This window comes from Fundulus heteroclitus, chromosome 7 (genome assembly GCF_011125445.2).
Source record: "Fundulus heteroclitus isolate FHET01 chromosome 7, MU-UCD_Fhet_4.1, whole genome shotgun sequence".
NCBI lineage: Eukaryota > Metazoa > Chordata > Actinopteri > Cyprinodontiformes > Fundulidae > Fundulus > Fundulus heteroclitus.
Genome location: NC_046367.1, coordinates 19,667,907 through 19,683,465, shown reverse-complemented (window position 1 = coordinate 19,683,465; position 15,559 = coordinate 19,667,907). Strand labels below are relative to the sequence as shown.

Below are 15,559 nucleotides of genomic sequence, written 5' to 3'. Positions count from 1 at the left end.
CTCGGCTGCATCGCAAAACGGTGAACCTGTGTTTAATTAGGAATCCGTTAATTAACCCGGTTGCGCGTTTGTCGCGTAGAGTGCGGGCGCGCTGGGCTAATGTGTGAGTGTTTCTCCACCCTGAAGCTGTCAGAGCCGCACGCTTTTTGGGCTGCGCAAGTTCACCTATGCACGTAGGTGTGCACCAAATAGGATGCTTTGCCACCTCACAGTTTGAAGCGATTCTTGATGATTCCACCATATTGCTAAGAACAGCGTATGTCCTGCGAGAAGAAAAACACTGCTTCCATAAGTCGATACTTCTCCCACCTTTACTCTCCACAGCCCCACCCCATTTTGCATCCTTTTTCTGTTTCGGGATCAGTAATGGGAGTCAGTATCCAGGAGGAGGCGTGGGGGGTGGGAGGGGGGGGGGGGGGGGAGTTGGGGCTCCTCGCCAAGTCCTCGCCCCTCCTCCCCGGAATGCGGCACAGCTGCCTTTCAGAACCCCGTCGCTCCAGCCCATTCATACTGTAGCCACCCCACCCCCTCCCCCCGCCCCACTCCCCTCTACCCCCATCAAAAAAAGTGGCTATTTATTAGAATACTTGTTTTGTATTGTTCTGCGCCTCACAAAAGACGTTCATTATGTTAGAAGCAAGCCCCGTTCGCAGAGAGAAACAATAACTTGGAATTGTCTGTTTTTTTTTTTTTTTCGTTTTTTTTTCCTTTCTGTTTTTTTTTTCTTTTTTTACAGAGTATAATAAATGTCATTTCTTCTTGTGTCGGCCCCTCAGTGTGTGTTGAGTGGTGGGTTTGGGCACCGGGCATGGATGGCCTTGGCACTCAAGCGGCCTGGACGGTGGTGGGAAAGTGTGGCGGTTTTTACGCAGAGCTTTGGATTGTGGGGTTTGGGAGTGTGGATGGCAGAAATCATGCCCACTTTGTCTGGAGCAGAAGCGACGGTGTGAATATGCGTAAGTTTGCATACGTCAATTTACAAGACTGAGAAGAGTATTTTGAGCTGAACGTGCTTTGTTTTGCGGCTAAAACCTGTTGTTCGGCGTTGGGCGCATTAGTCGGTCATTTCTTTATTCCGGCGCGTCTGGTTTCTTGTGTGGGAGCTCAGTTCTGTCGCACCTGCAGGCTTTGGTTTTATTGAAGAGCCAACGAGCCCCTCGGGAGGTCGGCTGCATTAGAGCGCACGTCTGTGCCTTCTACCAGTTGCTTTCTCGGGTTCAGCTTGATTTTTAAAAGACTGAATTGATCTTGATATTTTCCAAGAGAAAATGAATGTATAGAAATTTTTAGATTGTTTATTCCTTTTTGAAACGTAATTTTGTTTGTTAGTTTTTTTTTTCCTCGCTGGCTGGTGCCGCTTGAACTGACGTGTTAAGCGTAGGTTGCGTGGGGGAGGTTCTGATCAGAACATCTTTAGGTTTAGATTTACGCGCAAAAGGACGCGCCTTTGTCTCCAATTCGTTTAGTTGATCACCAGATGATCCGCTGCCTTTTTTTTACCCTCCCCACCGATTCCCCTCGAGCCGCATTGTTGCATACTCAAAAAAAAAAAAAAAAATAGAAAAATATCCCTGCTCAAGAGACTTGCCTAAAAAATAAATTAAAAACAAGATTAAATGAGTCGACGAGGGTTAAACTGCAGAAGACGGCATTAATCGCCGCTGCGCCCCCATACGCGCAAAATCGCATGCGAGATTTGTGCGTCCACTAAACATTCGCTTTTTAGAGGGAACAGTGTTTGTGTGTGTGTGTGTGTGGGGGGGGGGGGGGGGGGTCGTGTGTTGGATAACTGCTTTGACCCCCTGGCCCCAGTCGTGCATCGTCATGACGGCGCTCACACATTCTCTTCCAGAGGCAGGGGCCACAAAGGAGCGTGGAGGTTTGAAAAGGAGGTTTGTTAAAAGAGGAACTGAAGAAGGGGAGGTGGCAGAGAAAGTAAACAGGGGGCCACCGGGGTCCTAGTGTCGGTGTAAAAGGCTAATCCTCCATGTACAACTCCTAAATCCCTCTCTCAACAGGAAGAATAAAGAGCAGTATTAATCATTACGTCCATGCGACTTGATGATTGTACCCAAGAGGTTAAAAAACAACACGCAGTTAATAGTTTTTGACTGGATTTATTTCACCGTTTTACTTTTTAGTATATTGCGAGAGCAAGTGGGATATAGCCTTGACATCGGATAATTACTATTCAAAATTAAAACGCAAATCCGTTATTGACATTTAATATTGCAATTATGTGCAACTTGTATGTATGTATATATATATATATATATATATATATATATATATATATATATATATATATATATATATATATATGCAAAATAAATAGTTAAATAATGAAAGCCACGCTTAAAATTATTATTTTAAATTTTTGAACAATTACAAAATGCCTTACTGTTTATTTCTTATTCCGAGCGCACAAGAAGAAAAAACATCTTATTTTCACACATCGCTTCATCCTTCTTGCGAGTCTCCTGTGCGCTTTCCTGGCTCTCACCTCATTGTTACATTGTCATCTTTCTCCGGCCTGGAGCCACATGGCTTCCACGGAGTGAATGAGAAGCGCTCACTGAGCGCTGTGACGTCCCCGTTAACCCCATTACCAGAAGACGCGCAGGTCGGTCCGAGTGATCCCGCTCCCTCAGGCCCCTCAACAGAAAGCAACGTCAACCTAAACTCTAATTATTTTAAAAAGAGAGAGTGGGGGACAGCGAAGGACGATAGAAATGATTAAATCGTTAGTCTCACCACGGGAAGTGGTATTTCGTTTTCCCTTTCAATTAGAGGCTGATTGGGCTTTTCAGAGGAGGTCAACTGTGAAATCTGGATTATGTACACGCGCACTCCAAGACGCGTAAACTGCTCCTCTCCGTTGCATGGTCTGCCATCGAGCTATGCACTTCAAGAGAATCATAAATAAGAGCCAGTATGTGCTTTACACACAACAAAAAGTAGAACGTAAATGTCAGAACCACCATCACCAGCAGACGGCGATACCTGCGCTTTGCCCCTTCCCCCAGTTTCATCTCATTAAACGGCTATCCATCTTTATGAACCTCTCCTCTTGGAACATTTACTTTGCTTTCTTTACAAAATCGCTTTCATATCATTTCCTGCTCCGAGTGCGTGCATTTTCTCTCCCTGACACATGTTATTACTACATACCTTAATTAGATACCTGGAAGGACGAGAGAGAGAGAGAGAGAGAGAGAGAGAGAGAGAGAGAGAGAGAGAGAGAGAGAGAGAGAGATGAGAGAGAGAGAGAGAGGAGAGAGAGAGAGAGAGAGAAGAGGAGAGAGAGAGAGAGAGAGAGAGAGAGAGAGAGATGGAAATTGGGTGAAATTAGGAGATGGGATGAAGTAGTGTGTTATTCCGCTGGACGTGTGTGTACAGTGAGAGGACCGAGCAGTTTGGATGCGCATTCACTGGGATACATGACTCCATGCAACACCTGGAGAAAATATGACCTGAAAAAATGTATCCACTTCTGTGTCCTTTAAAGGTTCTTAGTTGGAACAAACATCTATATGTATTTATTTATTTATTTGAATATTTATTTGATATGCTTTTTTAATATTGTCTCTCATGGTGCGCTTTCTTGAATGTGTGTCACTCACTGCTTGACCCCGCCCTCAAATCATACCTGGATTATGTATTGAAGTGGAAAAAAATAACAGTGCCAGTGTTTTAAAAACATGGACACTGCATTTTCAGGGGCTAAAAAAAAAGCATATTCTAACATACTAAATCAGCTGATGTCTTGTATTCAAGTGCTTAAAGGAAAGAGCATTTTTGAAAGTTGCTTCTTTCAATTTTTTGGAAAAGTCCCAAATTTAGCCTTTAAAAAAACTTTCTAGCAGCGCCCCTGGCCTGGAGGGCATCCAGACAACACAATAGTATTTATAAATATTGTTTCAGGAAATAAGGAAAACTCCAGCAGTCGCACCTTTTAGTTATTAATGTATTGATGCATTTTATTGATTTGTTTTCACCAGTTTGCAAGTCACCCCTGGAACATATGCTGGGCAAGAGCATATTAAAAAACAGTCCAAATTCAGCTGTGGCTTTCTGTGTTTAGGTGTCATCCAGGGGCGTCACCAGAAAGAACTAAAAAAGGTTGCAAAATTGGGGCTGGGGTGGTTCTGTAATAGTTTTGGGTTGGTACACAGAAAAAAGAAGCACATGCCATTCAAGACAAGAATTTATGGATTTTTTTATGCAGTTGTCATATAGAGAGATGCAAAAGGGCAGACACACACACAAAGAAATATCTGAACAAACAAATAAATAAAAAACTAAAATCTATATTTTGTGATGAGCTGTAAAATAAATCTAAATGTAAAGGAGAATTTAATAATTACACCTTTCAACTAATTGAACTGTATACTCTTCTATCATAAAGTGAATCCAGCAAATTTATGAACACAGTTGCGCCCCTGCGGGTGGCGCCATTGGTGCCAGCCAAGGATTCCATCCAGTCACTCCTTTAAAAAACTTTCTTGACGCACCTCTGCTAAGATGTCAGAAACGATAAATCTTCTTCTTGAAAAATGATAGAGATATCTGACTCACTATCCCTGACAGAACCCACCATCACGGTGAACAAATCTTACTTATTTTGTTGCTGAAGTCTCTGAGATCTTGTTTGAAAATGTTCAAATGCCTCGTGTTATTTGCGGGATTGATCCTCCTCCTCCTCCATCTCCTCCTCTTCCTTCATGCTCCTCCATAGTCACCTGACTGAACGCCATGCAAATCACTCTGCTGCTGCAGCCCCATTGGCCGCTTGTGACTCATTTAACCGCTGTCAGTGCGCATCACATGGCCGCCGCTTCAACCAACTTCTCCAACTCCAACAGGGAAAGTGGCTCAAACGCGCATTCTGTCACTTTTGGATGAGAATCGACCCCGAGACCGAAGCCTGCGTGAAATACTGCGTGGAGAATATTTTTATGAATATATTTATGCCATCTTGGATTAATTTTCATCTCCAGTTTGTTTCATTAAGGGTGCGAATAATAACTTTGCGACTCAGTCATCCTCGGCGCACACCGTACCAACTTGAGCGCGCCTCACCAGATCTTATAAAGACTTTTTTTTTTCTCTGTTGGTGGTGAAGTTTAAAACCAGGGTGAATGTATAGCATGATGATGGAGACTGACCTTCATTCCCCCGGTCCCCAAACGAACACGAGCACGGGGCCAACGGGGCCGAACGGCGGCTCCAAAGCGAGCCAGGAACGCGTGAAAAGACCCATGAACGCGTTCATGGTGTGGTCCCGGGGCCAGCGGAGGAAGATGGCACAGGAGAATCCCAAGATGCACAACTCGGAGATCAGCAAGCGCCTGGGCGCAGAGTGGAAGGTGATGTCGGAGGCGGAGAAGCGTCCCTTCATCGACGAGGCGAAGCGGCTGCGAGCCATGCACATGAAGGAGCATCCGGATTACAAGTACCGGCCGCGGCGGAAGACGAAGACGCTGCTCAAGAAGGACAAATACTCACTGGCAGGCGGCCTGCTTTCCGGGCCCAGCGGCGGCGGCGGGGTCGGTCTAAGCGTCGGCATGAGCTCATCCGGGGTCGGACAGAGGTTAGAGAGCCCCGGGGGTCACGGAGGCTCCGCGGGCTCCGGTTACGCGCACATGAACGGCTGGGCGAACGGTGCGTACTCGGGGCAGGTTGCCGCAGCCGCCGCGGCAGCCGCGATGATGCAGGAAGCACAGCTCGCCTACAGCCAGCACCCCGGCAGCGGGGCGCACCATCACCACCACTCGCACCACCATCACTCCCACAACCCGCAGCCCATGCACCGCTACGACATGACGGCCCTGCAGTACAGCCCCATCTCGAACTCTCAGAGCTACATGAACGCCTCTCCGTCCAGCTACGGCGGGATCACCTACACGCAGCACCAGGGCTCCGGCGTCTCCTCCTCGGCCGCCATGGGGACGCTGGGCTCGCTGGTGAAATCGGAACCGAGCGTGAGTCCACCTGTCAGCGGCACGCACACTCGGGGTCCCTGCCCCGGAGACTTGAGGGAGATGATAAGCATGTATTTACCGACCGGGGAGCCGGGGGACCCGTCCATGCAGAGCAGACTGCACGCCTTGCCGCAACACTACCAGAGCGCCGCGGCTGGAGTGAACGGGACGGTCCCTCTGACGCACATTTAGAACTGACAGAAAATACCTGCAAACTGCGACTGAACACATAACCAAATATTTACCTCTTTTCTAAATAACCCCGCTCCCCAGAGCTCCATGCATTTTGTACAGAATGTTTATGATATTGTAAATGAATGGGTAAATAATATTCATCTCGGCTGTTCTCCCAAGTGGAAATATATTACAAATATGACGCTGAGAAATTAGTTATTGTGCTACCTTCTGTTTGCTCATCGCTTCACACTCTTATTTAAAGGGGGACACGAGGTTCACATGCATGGAAGGTTTTTTATTATTATTATTTTCTTTAACTCTCAAGTCATTTTTTCCCCCCAATTAAGTCATTGTAAGTTATTTAAAAGTGAGAAAACATGTCATATTCCTGAGAAAGTGCTTTAAAAGATATGGAGAAGAACTCCCATTCCTTAAATATTTGTGTTCATTTGCAGAAGCCTGTGTCTTAATTCCTTGGAGGTCATCTCTTTTTATTGTTACATTCTAATTAATGTAAATTGTGAATAATTTTAATATTTCCACAGAATGACGGACAACCTGCTGTTGTAATTTAAGCGCTTTTCATGCAGGTGAAAAGCCCCTGATATTGCAATGAAGAATAATTGAATAAATTTCACAAGATGTTGCTTTGATTCCTAAAAGGGCGGTCTTAGATTGATTATTTATATACGTTTTCTGACAAAAGAATATCAAAATACTTCTGTTCGAACTGCTTCCGCACCTTAAGACCATTTGTTTCTGCGTGTTTACTCTTTAAAACAACAATTTTTAAATGTGTTTTTTTTTCCACTTTAAGGTTTACTTTAATCAGAATCTTGCGCCTAAATAAAAAAAAAATGAATATTCCTCTTTCTCTATTTCACACACATCCCAGGTATATTCAGATTACAATATATTCTTACATATTTTAAATATATATTTTACTAAATTAAGGCTAATGCTGATGATCTTCTCATCAAACTGCGCATGTTTGTTTTCAGCTAATTTGTGGAATGATTCCATACAGCGTGCAAGAAGGCCTCTGATAACCACCTGTTAATTTCCCCCCAACAATTCAAGTTGGGGGATTTGGGTTAGTTTATTTGATTTATTAAATTTCACTTTGATTGTTGTTGTTGTTTTCTTCCAACTTAATAGCCAAATAATTAGCTTCTTTTAGTTTCAATTAAAAAAGCATAAATTCTCCCTTAATTCAAGAGGAGTTTTTTTTTGGCATTTTTTTTTTTTTAAGAACTACAAATTTGTTTAGACATTTTCGTCACCGCGGGTTTCAAAACATGTACTTCAAAATATTGGGAAACCTGTCGAAAATGTACTGCTTTTTTTCTTTCTTTCTTTCTTTTTACATTTCTGGCTTAAAGGAAAACATTCTTTCATTCGTTTGAAAACCACACAGGCTGATACCCACGGGATTATTGATGCGCTGTGAGTTGTGTTTTTACTGCGATGTAAATGATGGATCTTCAATTTTCTAATTCAAAATGTCTAAAGAGATCACATAAACGCAATAGAAACGTAAACTAGATTGCAACATCCACCAATACGACCAAGTGATGTTTATTTGAACTTTGTCGAGTCATAATTGTGAGACCTGTCTGTGAACTATAGGCCTGGTAGGCGATATGTAATTTATATACTGTTTGCTTCCAAGCATCAACGGAGACGACTTTAGAGGAGCATTTTTCAATTAGCTAAAACGAATATTTTTGATCAGTTTGTGGCTTTTATCTTTGAGTAATAGCATAAATGACACCCTGATTTCTTTCCATCCTTATTGCATCCTGTGATTTTCAGATGCTGTAATCCGTTTGGAGAGTTTCCTCTGTGTTCTCCCTTGTGACACTTGATAGCCTGAAGTCGGTGAAGAAGAGGAAAGTAAAGTGCTTAAGGCGCAGCAATCATTTAACCACAACAAGAAACGTGGGGAGTCCATAAACAGTCTGTGGCCGAAATGAAAGAGCGTCTCTTTGCACATTTGTCCCACATTTGAAAACTTGATGGCACTTTAAAAAACACAGAAACTACCCAGAAGGCGTGCGCACTATTGCGCACAATGGAAGGTAACTTCCACAATTACAGAAACACTCGTGAAATCTTGTTGAATTAACCACATGTTTGATTTCGCACGCAGAAGTGATCTGACGTGTTTATGTAAAAAAGGAAAACGCCCTTTTGAAGTTTTAATCCTCTTAAAAGTCATTTAAGAATGAAAATTGCTTCTAAAATGACTTCATTTTTTGACAGCTGTTCGGTTTTTGATTGCCATGGGCCTCGTTTGAAGATACTCACTAATACCCATGCACATGCAAATAAGAGGGACATTTATGCCTGCTTATGCATTTTAAAAATCAATTCTCACATACATAGTTGGAGGGCCTATTTCACACTGATGAAGACTCGCGTGGCGCGTCAATTAAACCTGTTAGGTCTCACAGTGAAGCGTGTTAAACGTCTGGATGCGCCTTAATCTGCTGGAGCAAATCTAAAATGAACAATGGAGATTTTAAATTCCAAAGCGCGAGAAATAAAAGTGCATCTGTGGATAGATCTCTGCGCACCGCTGGGCGAAGGAGGGCCTCTGTCCGTGTGCTTTGCGTTTGTTTCGTCTCGTATCTGTTGATGTGAAGAGATGCGGATTAGACGCTAAAAGCTCCGAGAGGCGGAGCGCGTCACGGCGCATCGCCAGGTTAAAAGAGGCGCGTTCTGGCAAATTTAACCCGCATAAATTACACCTTGAGGTGCAAAGAGGGCTGAGCGTATAGGGTGCAGAGTATACAGGGGGTATCCAGTTTGTGGCGGAACCGGTTTCCTGTGCGCGCGAACGCGTGCATGTGCACGTCCGTGAGCATGCTGACCGGCCAATAAATCTCTCCTTTGCGCGTTGCCCTTATCTTGTAGCCACCGATATATTCCGCGCTATGAGGCCATCAGCAGCGGCGCACAATCGGTTGTTCGCAAAGCCCCGATCCCTTGCACTCCCTGTCCTAAATGGGGATAATTAGCGTCACTTTATCACGCCTCTGCATATTTTCTCCACGTCTCCCCCCTCTTTTCCAAAAAAAAAAAAAAAATTACCAGGCAGCCTGCTCTCTGTCACAGAAGATTATGGAGACAGATTGCACAGAGCGAATGTGCCGGGCGAGATTAGCGCGGAATAGAGAAAGCAGCTGGGCCAATGGATTCCTCGGAAGGGCCTTATCGTGCTATTACACGTTGACATGTTTAACAATCTTGCTGCCTCTTAATCCTGTAGTGCTTGCTCTATCTACCCACAGCTACCGCGCTGCACGCCGGCGCACAGACCTAATGCACCGAGAAGCAACACAAATACGACGAAAGTTAAGGAAAATTGGCTTTTTTTCCCCCCAACTTTGCCCGGCAGAACACACCAAGCGCTGTTTTATTTCCCGTTTATTTCAATTTTCTGATGTCTCCGATGTTGGAATTAAATATTTACAGAAGTTTTTAGAAAAAGGGGGGGGGGGGGGGGGGTTGTATGAGTTATCCTATATCACTGTTTGATAACAACGCCGACATTTTGAATATGGAAGTTATGAAGCACGATTTTGGTGATAAAAATCGGCAGAAATGTGTCTCTCTAGTTCTATTAAGTTTTATTTTATGTTACAGTGATCAAACAATGTGTAGCCTGTATACATTTTATTGAAGTTGGGTTTAATTAATATTTTGGGTTAGAAATGGCCAAAGCTTAAAAGCCAAAAGGCATGTAAACAACTTAGCTACATTAACCAATGTTAAAATGTATACTCACAAAAAAATTGCCTTGCTTATTGATAGGATCATTTTGCTCATCTTGTTTACCCACCCCTAGTAAAAAGCAAGAAAAGCAAACAAAAAAATGTGTCTGATAAATGCATAAACCATTAGTGATGAACTTTTTTAATCCACAAACCTTTTCCCTGACAACCATTTTTTAAAAGCTGCCATTCATTGGTAAAGACTGCCTCAACGTTTATTTAAATAATTCTGCTCACTAACAAGATTCACCTGACCACCAGAACATCTCTAAACAAGGAGGGAGGACATAAAGGTCCAAATTTCAGGATAATTTGTTGGCTTTAGTAAAGACTTTTGATGTATTCCGACACAGATGCTGAAGCTTTTACCTCCAGTCCAGCTCCTTTGCATCCAGCTCTTATAGAGGAAGCATATTTTGCTTCAAGGAGTTCGGCCTTGCGTGTTTGAGCCAGAATATGACCCTGAAGATCTGTGAGGCATCACGGAGGGGTAACGTGAGGATGAAACAAGCAGTGACAAGGACAGGGATCAGATTCAGAACTTAAATGCTTATCTTCCAACCGCTTACCACATGTAATCGCTCGTAAAAACAGAGTTCACTACTGAACTCAACTATTGAAAATGTCAGCAGAACATTCCTACAGATGACGCTCCAATCCACTGTTTCATACATTAAACTACAAAGCGCATAAAAAGTTTAGAGAGCTTGATTCTAAATAGAGTTTGGGAACACTTGCCCCCAATGTTGTAATTAAAGGTATACCTGGCATTTTGTTTTCCGTGTGCATGCTTGGAGCTAGCTGGGCCTAACCGGACCCATCGGCAGTCTTTCTCCTTTGGAATCATTCTTGGTTGCTGTAGTGGATGATGATGTGGTTGTTTTGCACAAATCCTGGTCGGATGTAAAGTTGGTACTTGGAAATAAAATGTGTCCATTCCAGTCTGCCATGGTCCACTTCATGAACCACTTCCATGTGTTTTTTTTTTCCCACAGCTATCTGAAAACCCAGAAGTGGTTCAGTTTTTTTTTTTTTTTAACACAAGTAAACCCCTCCAAAGAACAAAATGTAAATCAAAAATGCAGATAAAATCCAGATAGTGATACTTTGAGCACATTAGCTATGTTAAACAATACTGTGTTACATAAACCAGAGCCTACGATGGCTCCAAGTTGGTTTGTTGTAATAAAACTAGCAGAAAAATGAATCAACCATGACATTTTGTGTTACAGAGGGTCAACTATATAGGCGAGTCTGATTTTTCTGCTTGCTTAAATCCTTTTAACACGGAAACTTTCTTATGGCCTTCACTTTTTCTAAACTGATACTTCATTTATAAAACAACCTATATCATCCTATCATGCTTTCTGTTCTCTGCTGGATGCCATACACCAAGAATGATTGAAACAAAAGCTTTAGTTAAACTCTCACCACAATGTTTAAGCAGGATGTGTCATCAAAAATAAAGTTGCGACTGTTTTCAGAACGTTGCAGGTAAAAACTATGACAGTCAATTGCAATTCAAGGAAATTTAATGGCTAATGTTTAATGCCCTCTAAAATTCCTTTTTATAGTGTACACATATTCATGACAGTCAGATCTCGGGCCCACCGTGCCTCTCTCCCTCCCTGTCCCGTCCCCTCCTGCCAGGCGGTGTACCAGGGCCTGTGTGGGAGTGATTGTGGAGCGCCACTGTTGGAATTTGGCAGCGTCCGTGGGTTGGAGAGTCGCCCCACGCTGAGTCTCATTCAGCGGCCGTGCAGCGCGCTGTGAGGTTGGGAAGTTTCAGTCAGCCGTATACAACTCAATGGCCCCCACAAAGGCGATTACAAGCCCCAGCTCATTCCTTTGGAGATGTGGGAGCGGTGCAGGTGCGAGGAGGGGTGGAGGATGGGGTTTGGTGCAAGGGGGTGACCCGTCAGAGCCGCGATGAAACGGGACAGTGCTGAAAGCATACAAAACCAGCCACTTCGATAATAAGTGTGTACAAGATGTGAATTCAGGGGGCTGGGGTGTAGCACATTGAGGTGCCTCAGTGTCCGTTAGTGAAAGAGACACTGAGGTCCCAATCCGAGGGTTGTATCGGGTCACGAGTCCAAAAGCTCCCGGCTCATAACCATCCTGGGCTTTTGCAAATACTTGTAAGTTTTTCCATTCTGCCTTAGGTTTGTGTGTTGCTGTGAAACCTTTAAGAGTAGTGCCTGGCAAAGGTATTTATACCCCTTTGAACTTCTTTACATTTTGTCACATCATAACGATATAGATCTTTTGAGATATTATGTATAAGACCAACTCAACGTGCTGTAGCATTCAATTAGTTGAAGAAAAAAGGTACATGGTTTCAATTTTTTTTGTAAATTTTTACCTTAAAAGTGTGACATGCATTTGTATTTATGCCACTTTATTCTGACAATCCTAAATAAAATCATGCCTCCAACATTGTTTAAACCATAAGAGGCATCATTTCCTGCTTACCATGTTGGAAACATGTGGAAGAGGGTGCTCTCGTTAGATGATACCAAAACTGAACTTTACAGCCCAGATTCAAGATTTTATCCATGAAGGAAAACAAACACTGAAGATAACCTCAGGCAGAATCCAGCTGTGGAGGAGCTTTACCTTAGCAGAGGGAAGGATCTATGTTTTATTGTTGATGGGAAGATGAATGGTACTAAATACAGTGCAGCAATCTTGGAAGAAAACCTGTTTGAAGCTGTAAAAGATTAGAACAGGAGCGGAGGTTCACCTTCTAGGAGGACAATGACAATAATTACACAACCAGAGCTACAATGAAATGGTGCAGGTGAAAGTTTATTCATGTAAGAATGTCCAAGTCCAGAACTAACTGAGGATTTGAGGAGAAATTTTAAATTTGTCATGTGCTTTCAAACAGAGAACCCAATATTCGACCAAGACATTTGCTCTTTAAAAGGTTTATTAATAAAGAAATAAGACAACCTGTTGCAGGCAGCAAAACCCTCTGCATGAGTGAGCAAGAGTCTGTTGAGGCTGAGAGCAGGCTGCTCACAACAGGAAGTGACACACAGGCTGGCAGAGGCTCCAAACAGGTACTTAAGGCAGGCTGGATCATAACCATGAGGCTGACAGAGACAGGTAGACAGATGTGAAGGGCTAGGCAAAGCTCATAGTCACAGAATCAATACAGTTCGTGAAAGATATCTGACGAGAGACATTGGCGAGGCAGGAACATCTGTGAAGGCATGTTCAAGATCATGAGACAAGCAGGAAAACCACTGGACATCCACTTGCACAAGGCTTTCAATAATCTGGCATCAGGTGTCTGAGGAGCCTCGAGATATAGAGGCACAGGAACAGGTTGTCTTGGCGCTGGAATGACAGAGCAGGCAGACAGCTGAGCCAGATTTTAATTACAGATTCTAATTTAATTAAAGGCTTTTAAAACCATGTAATTTTCTATTTCACAAACACACACAGTTTGGTGATGTTATATCACACAAAATGACAAAATGTGAAAATGTTTAATCACTGCAAGGCACCTTGCAATGTTTACCACACAAAAAGTCACAATTTTAGATTGGTGAATGTGAAGCTCACAGAAATTAAACATTTTAACTATTATGTTCCAAAATACTGAACATGATATTATTAGTGGTCCTAACAGCATTGTTCCTGTCAACAACATAGAAAATGCCTTTAAATCGACATTAATATTCTATATTAATGTGGGAATAAGGCTCATAGCACCATCGAATGACGGCGGGGCAGAACAAACAAGCTTTATGCTTGGAATGGGCTTTTGTAGAAAAACCGGAATCGGAAATTAGCTCCTTTAAATGTCCGGAAATCAGAAGCTACCAGAAGCTAATAGCATTTTGGCTAGCGGACTTTCGGTTTTTATTTTAGTCATAATGAGTGGGCCAGATAACGTAAACATTAATGTCCCATCAATGTATGAACCCTTGTGGAGATAACCTTTGTTATAACAATAAAAACACACTTGACAATTACATGGTACCGAATGCTAATCTCCATTAGCTCTTGTTTTAAAGCAACCATGTGTAACGCATCACAGAACATTTCCCAATAAACCATTTAACCTGTCCCTTTGGGTCTCTCTGTCCAACCTGTCGGTGCCTCATGTGACATCAGTCTACGTTGCTCATCCAAGGAAGGCAGTGAAGAGGGAACCGTTGTTCCTTCAGCAGCGGGCTAGTGGCTTAGCAGCAGCAGACCATGCTGATACGTGGTTGGTCTGGCTCTGTAGTCCCTGATCTCTCAGCTTGTCTGGTGAGGGAAGGCAACCGATCCACATCGTCTCGGCTCGGCTTTCCTGCAACAGCTGACAGAAATAAACAAAGCTGTTTCGGCATTCTGTGCTTCGCGGCTGGTTGCGCAGAAGTCAGAGTGCAACTCAGCTTCGATTGGTGTGATGAATCTCCAAATTCAGTCGGGTCCTCCACTCCGCAGAGAGCGAGAATTTCCTTCCCCCTTTGTCACTCCATTGAAGCAGGCAGATGAGTTTCACAGAACGGCTGCTCTGTGCATTTTGTGGACTTTTGGGCCTTGAGTCACATGGCTACTGAGGAAGGAGACCGGGTGGCTCACTAGCCTCCCTTTCCTCAGGAGCCCCAGGAGGAAAGTGGTTGTCGTCTCTGGCCAGGGGTAGACTAAAAAAGGTTCTGGTCAGGAGTGCTCTGACCTTTAGTCTGTGGGGGGAGTGGTTTGGTTTTACAGCAGCAGGGAACCCCTGCTGAGAGGCAGATCCTTTGCCTGGAACTCTCTTTCTCACAACCCAATAGGGTAGTTCACTGCTATTGTTTTCATCCGTGTTTTTCACGCATGCGCGCCGGACTGGTAGGCAAAAGGCGAACACAATGGCGGACGCAAACAGAGAAACAGATGAGTTCTCCACGTATTTTTCTTCTTTAGATAACTTATTACAAGATCGTTTCAAGAGTAAGTTGATGGTTGATGGTATCAGATTGCCAGATCCACACAGCAAAAGCCTGAAGGGACGGAGCGAGTCTGTGAAATGCTGCCAACTGTTCCGTACTGCGACATATACAGCTGCCTTATAAACACGGCAGGCCAGTACAGACGAGAGAGCACGAAAGCCCCTGAAACCACTGGACGGCTACAGTTATTTTATATTGGGAAAAAGGCTCCAGCAACGTCCGCGACGCCATGAGGGATTAAGCGGGTCAGAAAATGGATGAATGGATGGATGGATGGATGTTGTTCACACGTTTGTGCAACAGCACAAAGCGGCGTCGGACACAAACCGCATCTCAGCAGAGAGGAAGACCGCCCGGTAGGTTAAAAAAAACATTGTTCACTACGGATTATTTTGGTGTTTTTGTCTTGTTAAAATGGGTGGGGGTGTCAGTGACATTGCAGGGTAAACACAGAAGTACTAGCGCCCGTGAACGGGGGCGTAATGGAGTCACTGTCTGGAGCAGCAGCAGCCCGCTTCTCCGGCCCGTGTAGCGATCGCCACCTCCCCTCCGCCGCTATTTAAGTAGAACAATGACTAGAGCAGAATTAAGTTGTATTCACCGGAGATGAAGTGCAGACTGCAAATTCTGTCGTAGTATGATGGCTCCCCCAGTCCATTGGGAGTGTCTGCCTGCGCTCTTT

General features: G+C 43.8%; 1 protein-coding gene and 1 long non-coding RNA gene across 3 annotated transcripts in view; both read left to right on the top strand.

The window, feature by feature from the left end:
* The first annotated feature begins 773 nt into the window (after window positions 1–773).
* LOC118563705 overlaps window positions 774–15,559 on the top strand; it is a 29,411-nt gene continuing 14,625 nt past the window's right edge. For both annotated transcript variants that reach the window (XR_004931369.1, XR_004931368.1), the window contains exon 1: window positions 774–956. This is a non-coding gene — a long non-coding RNA (uncharacterized LOC118563705). The remainder of the gene's footprint in view (window positions 957–15,559) is intronic.
* Window positions 4,768–7,028, top strand: sox1a (SRY-box transcription factor 1a). The gene has a single exon (XM_012864256.3). It carries the CDS (start codon window positions 5,142–5,144, stop codon window positions 6,174–6,176), a length of 1,035 nt encoding a protein of 344 aa, XP_012719710.1. The 5' UTR covers window positions 4,768–5,141; the 3' UTR covers window positions 6,177–7,028.

Coding starts and splice junctions, on each gene's coding strand:
- sox1a (XM_012864256.3), top strand. CDS start 5,142: ATGTATAGCATGATGATGGAGACTGACCTTCATTCCCCCGGTCCCCAA.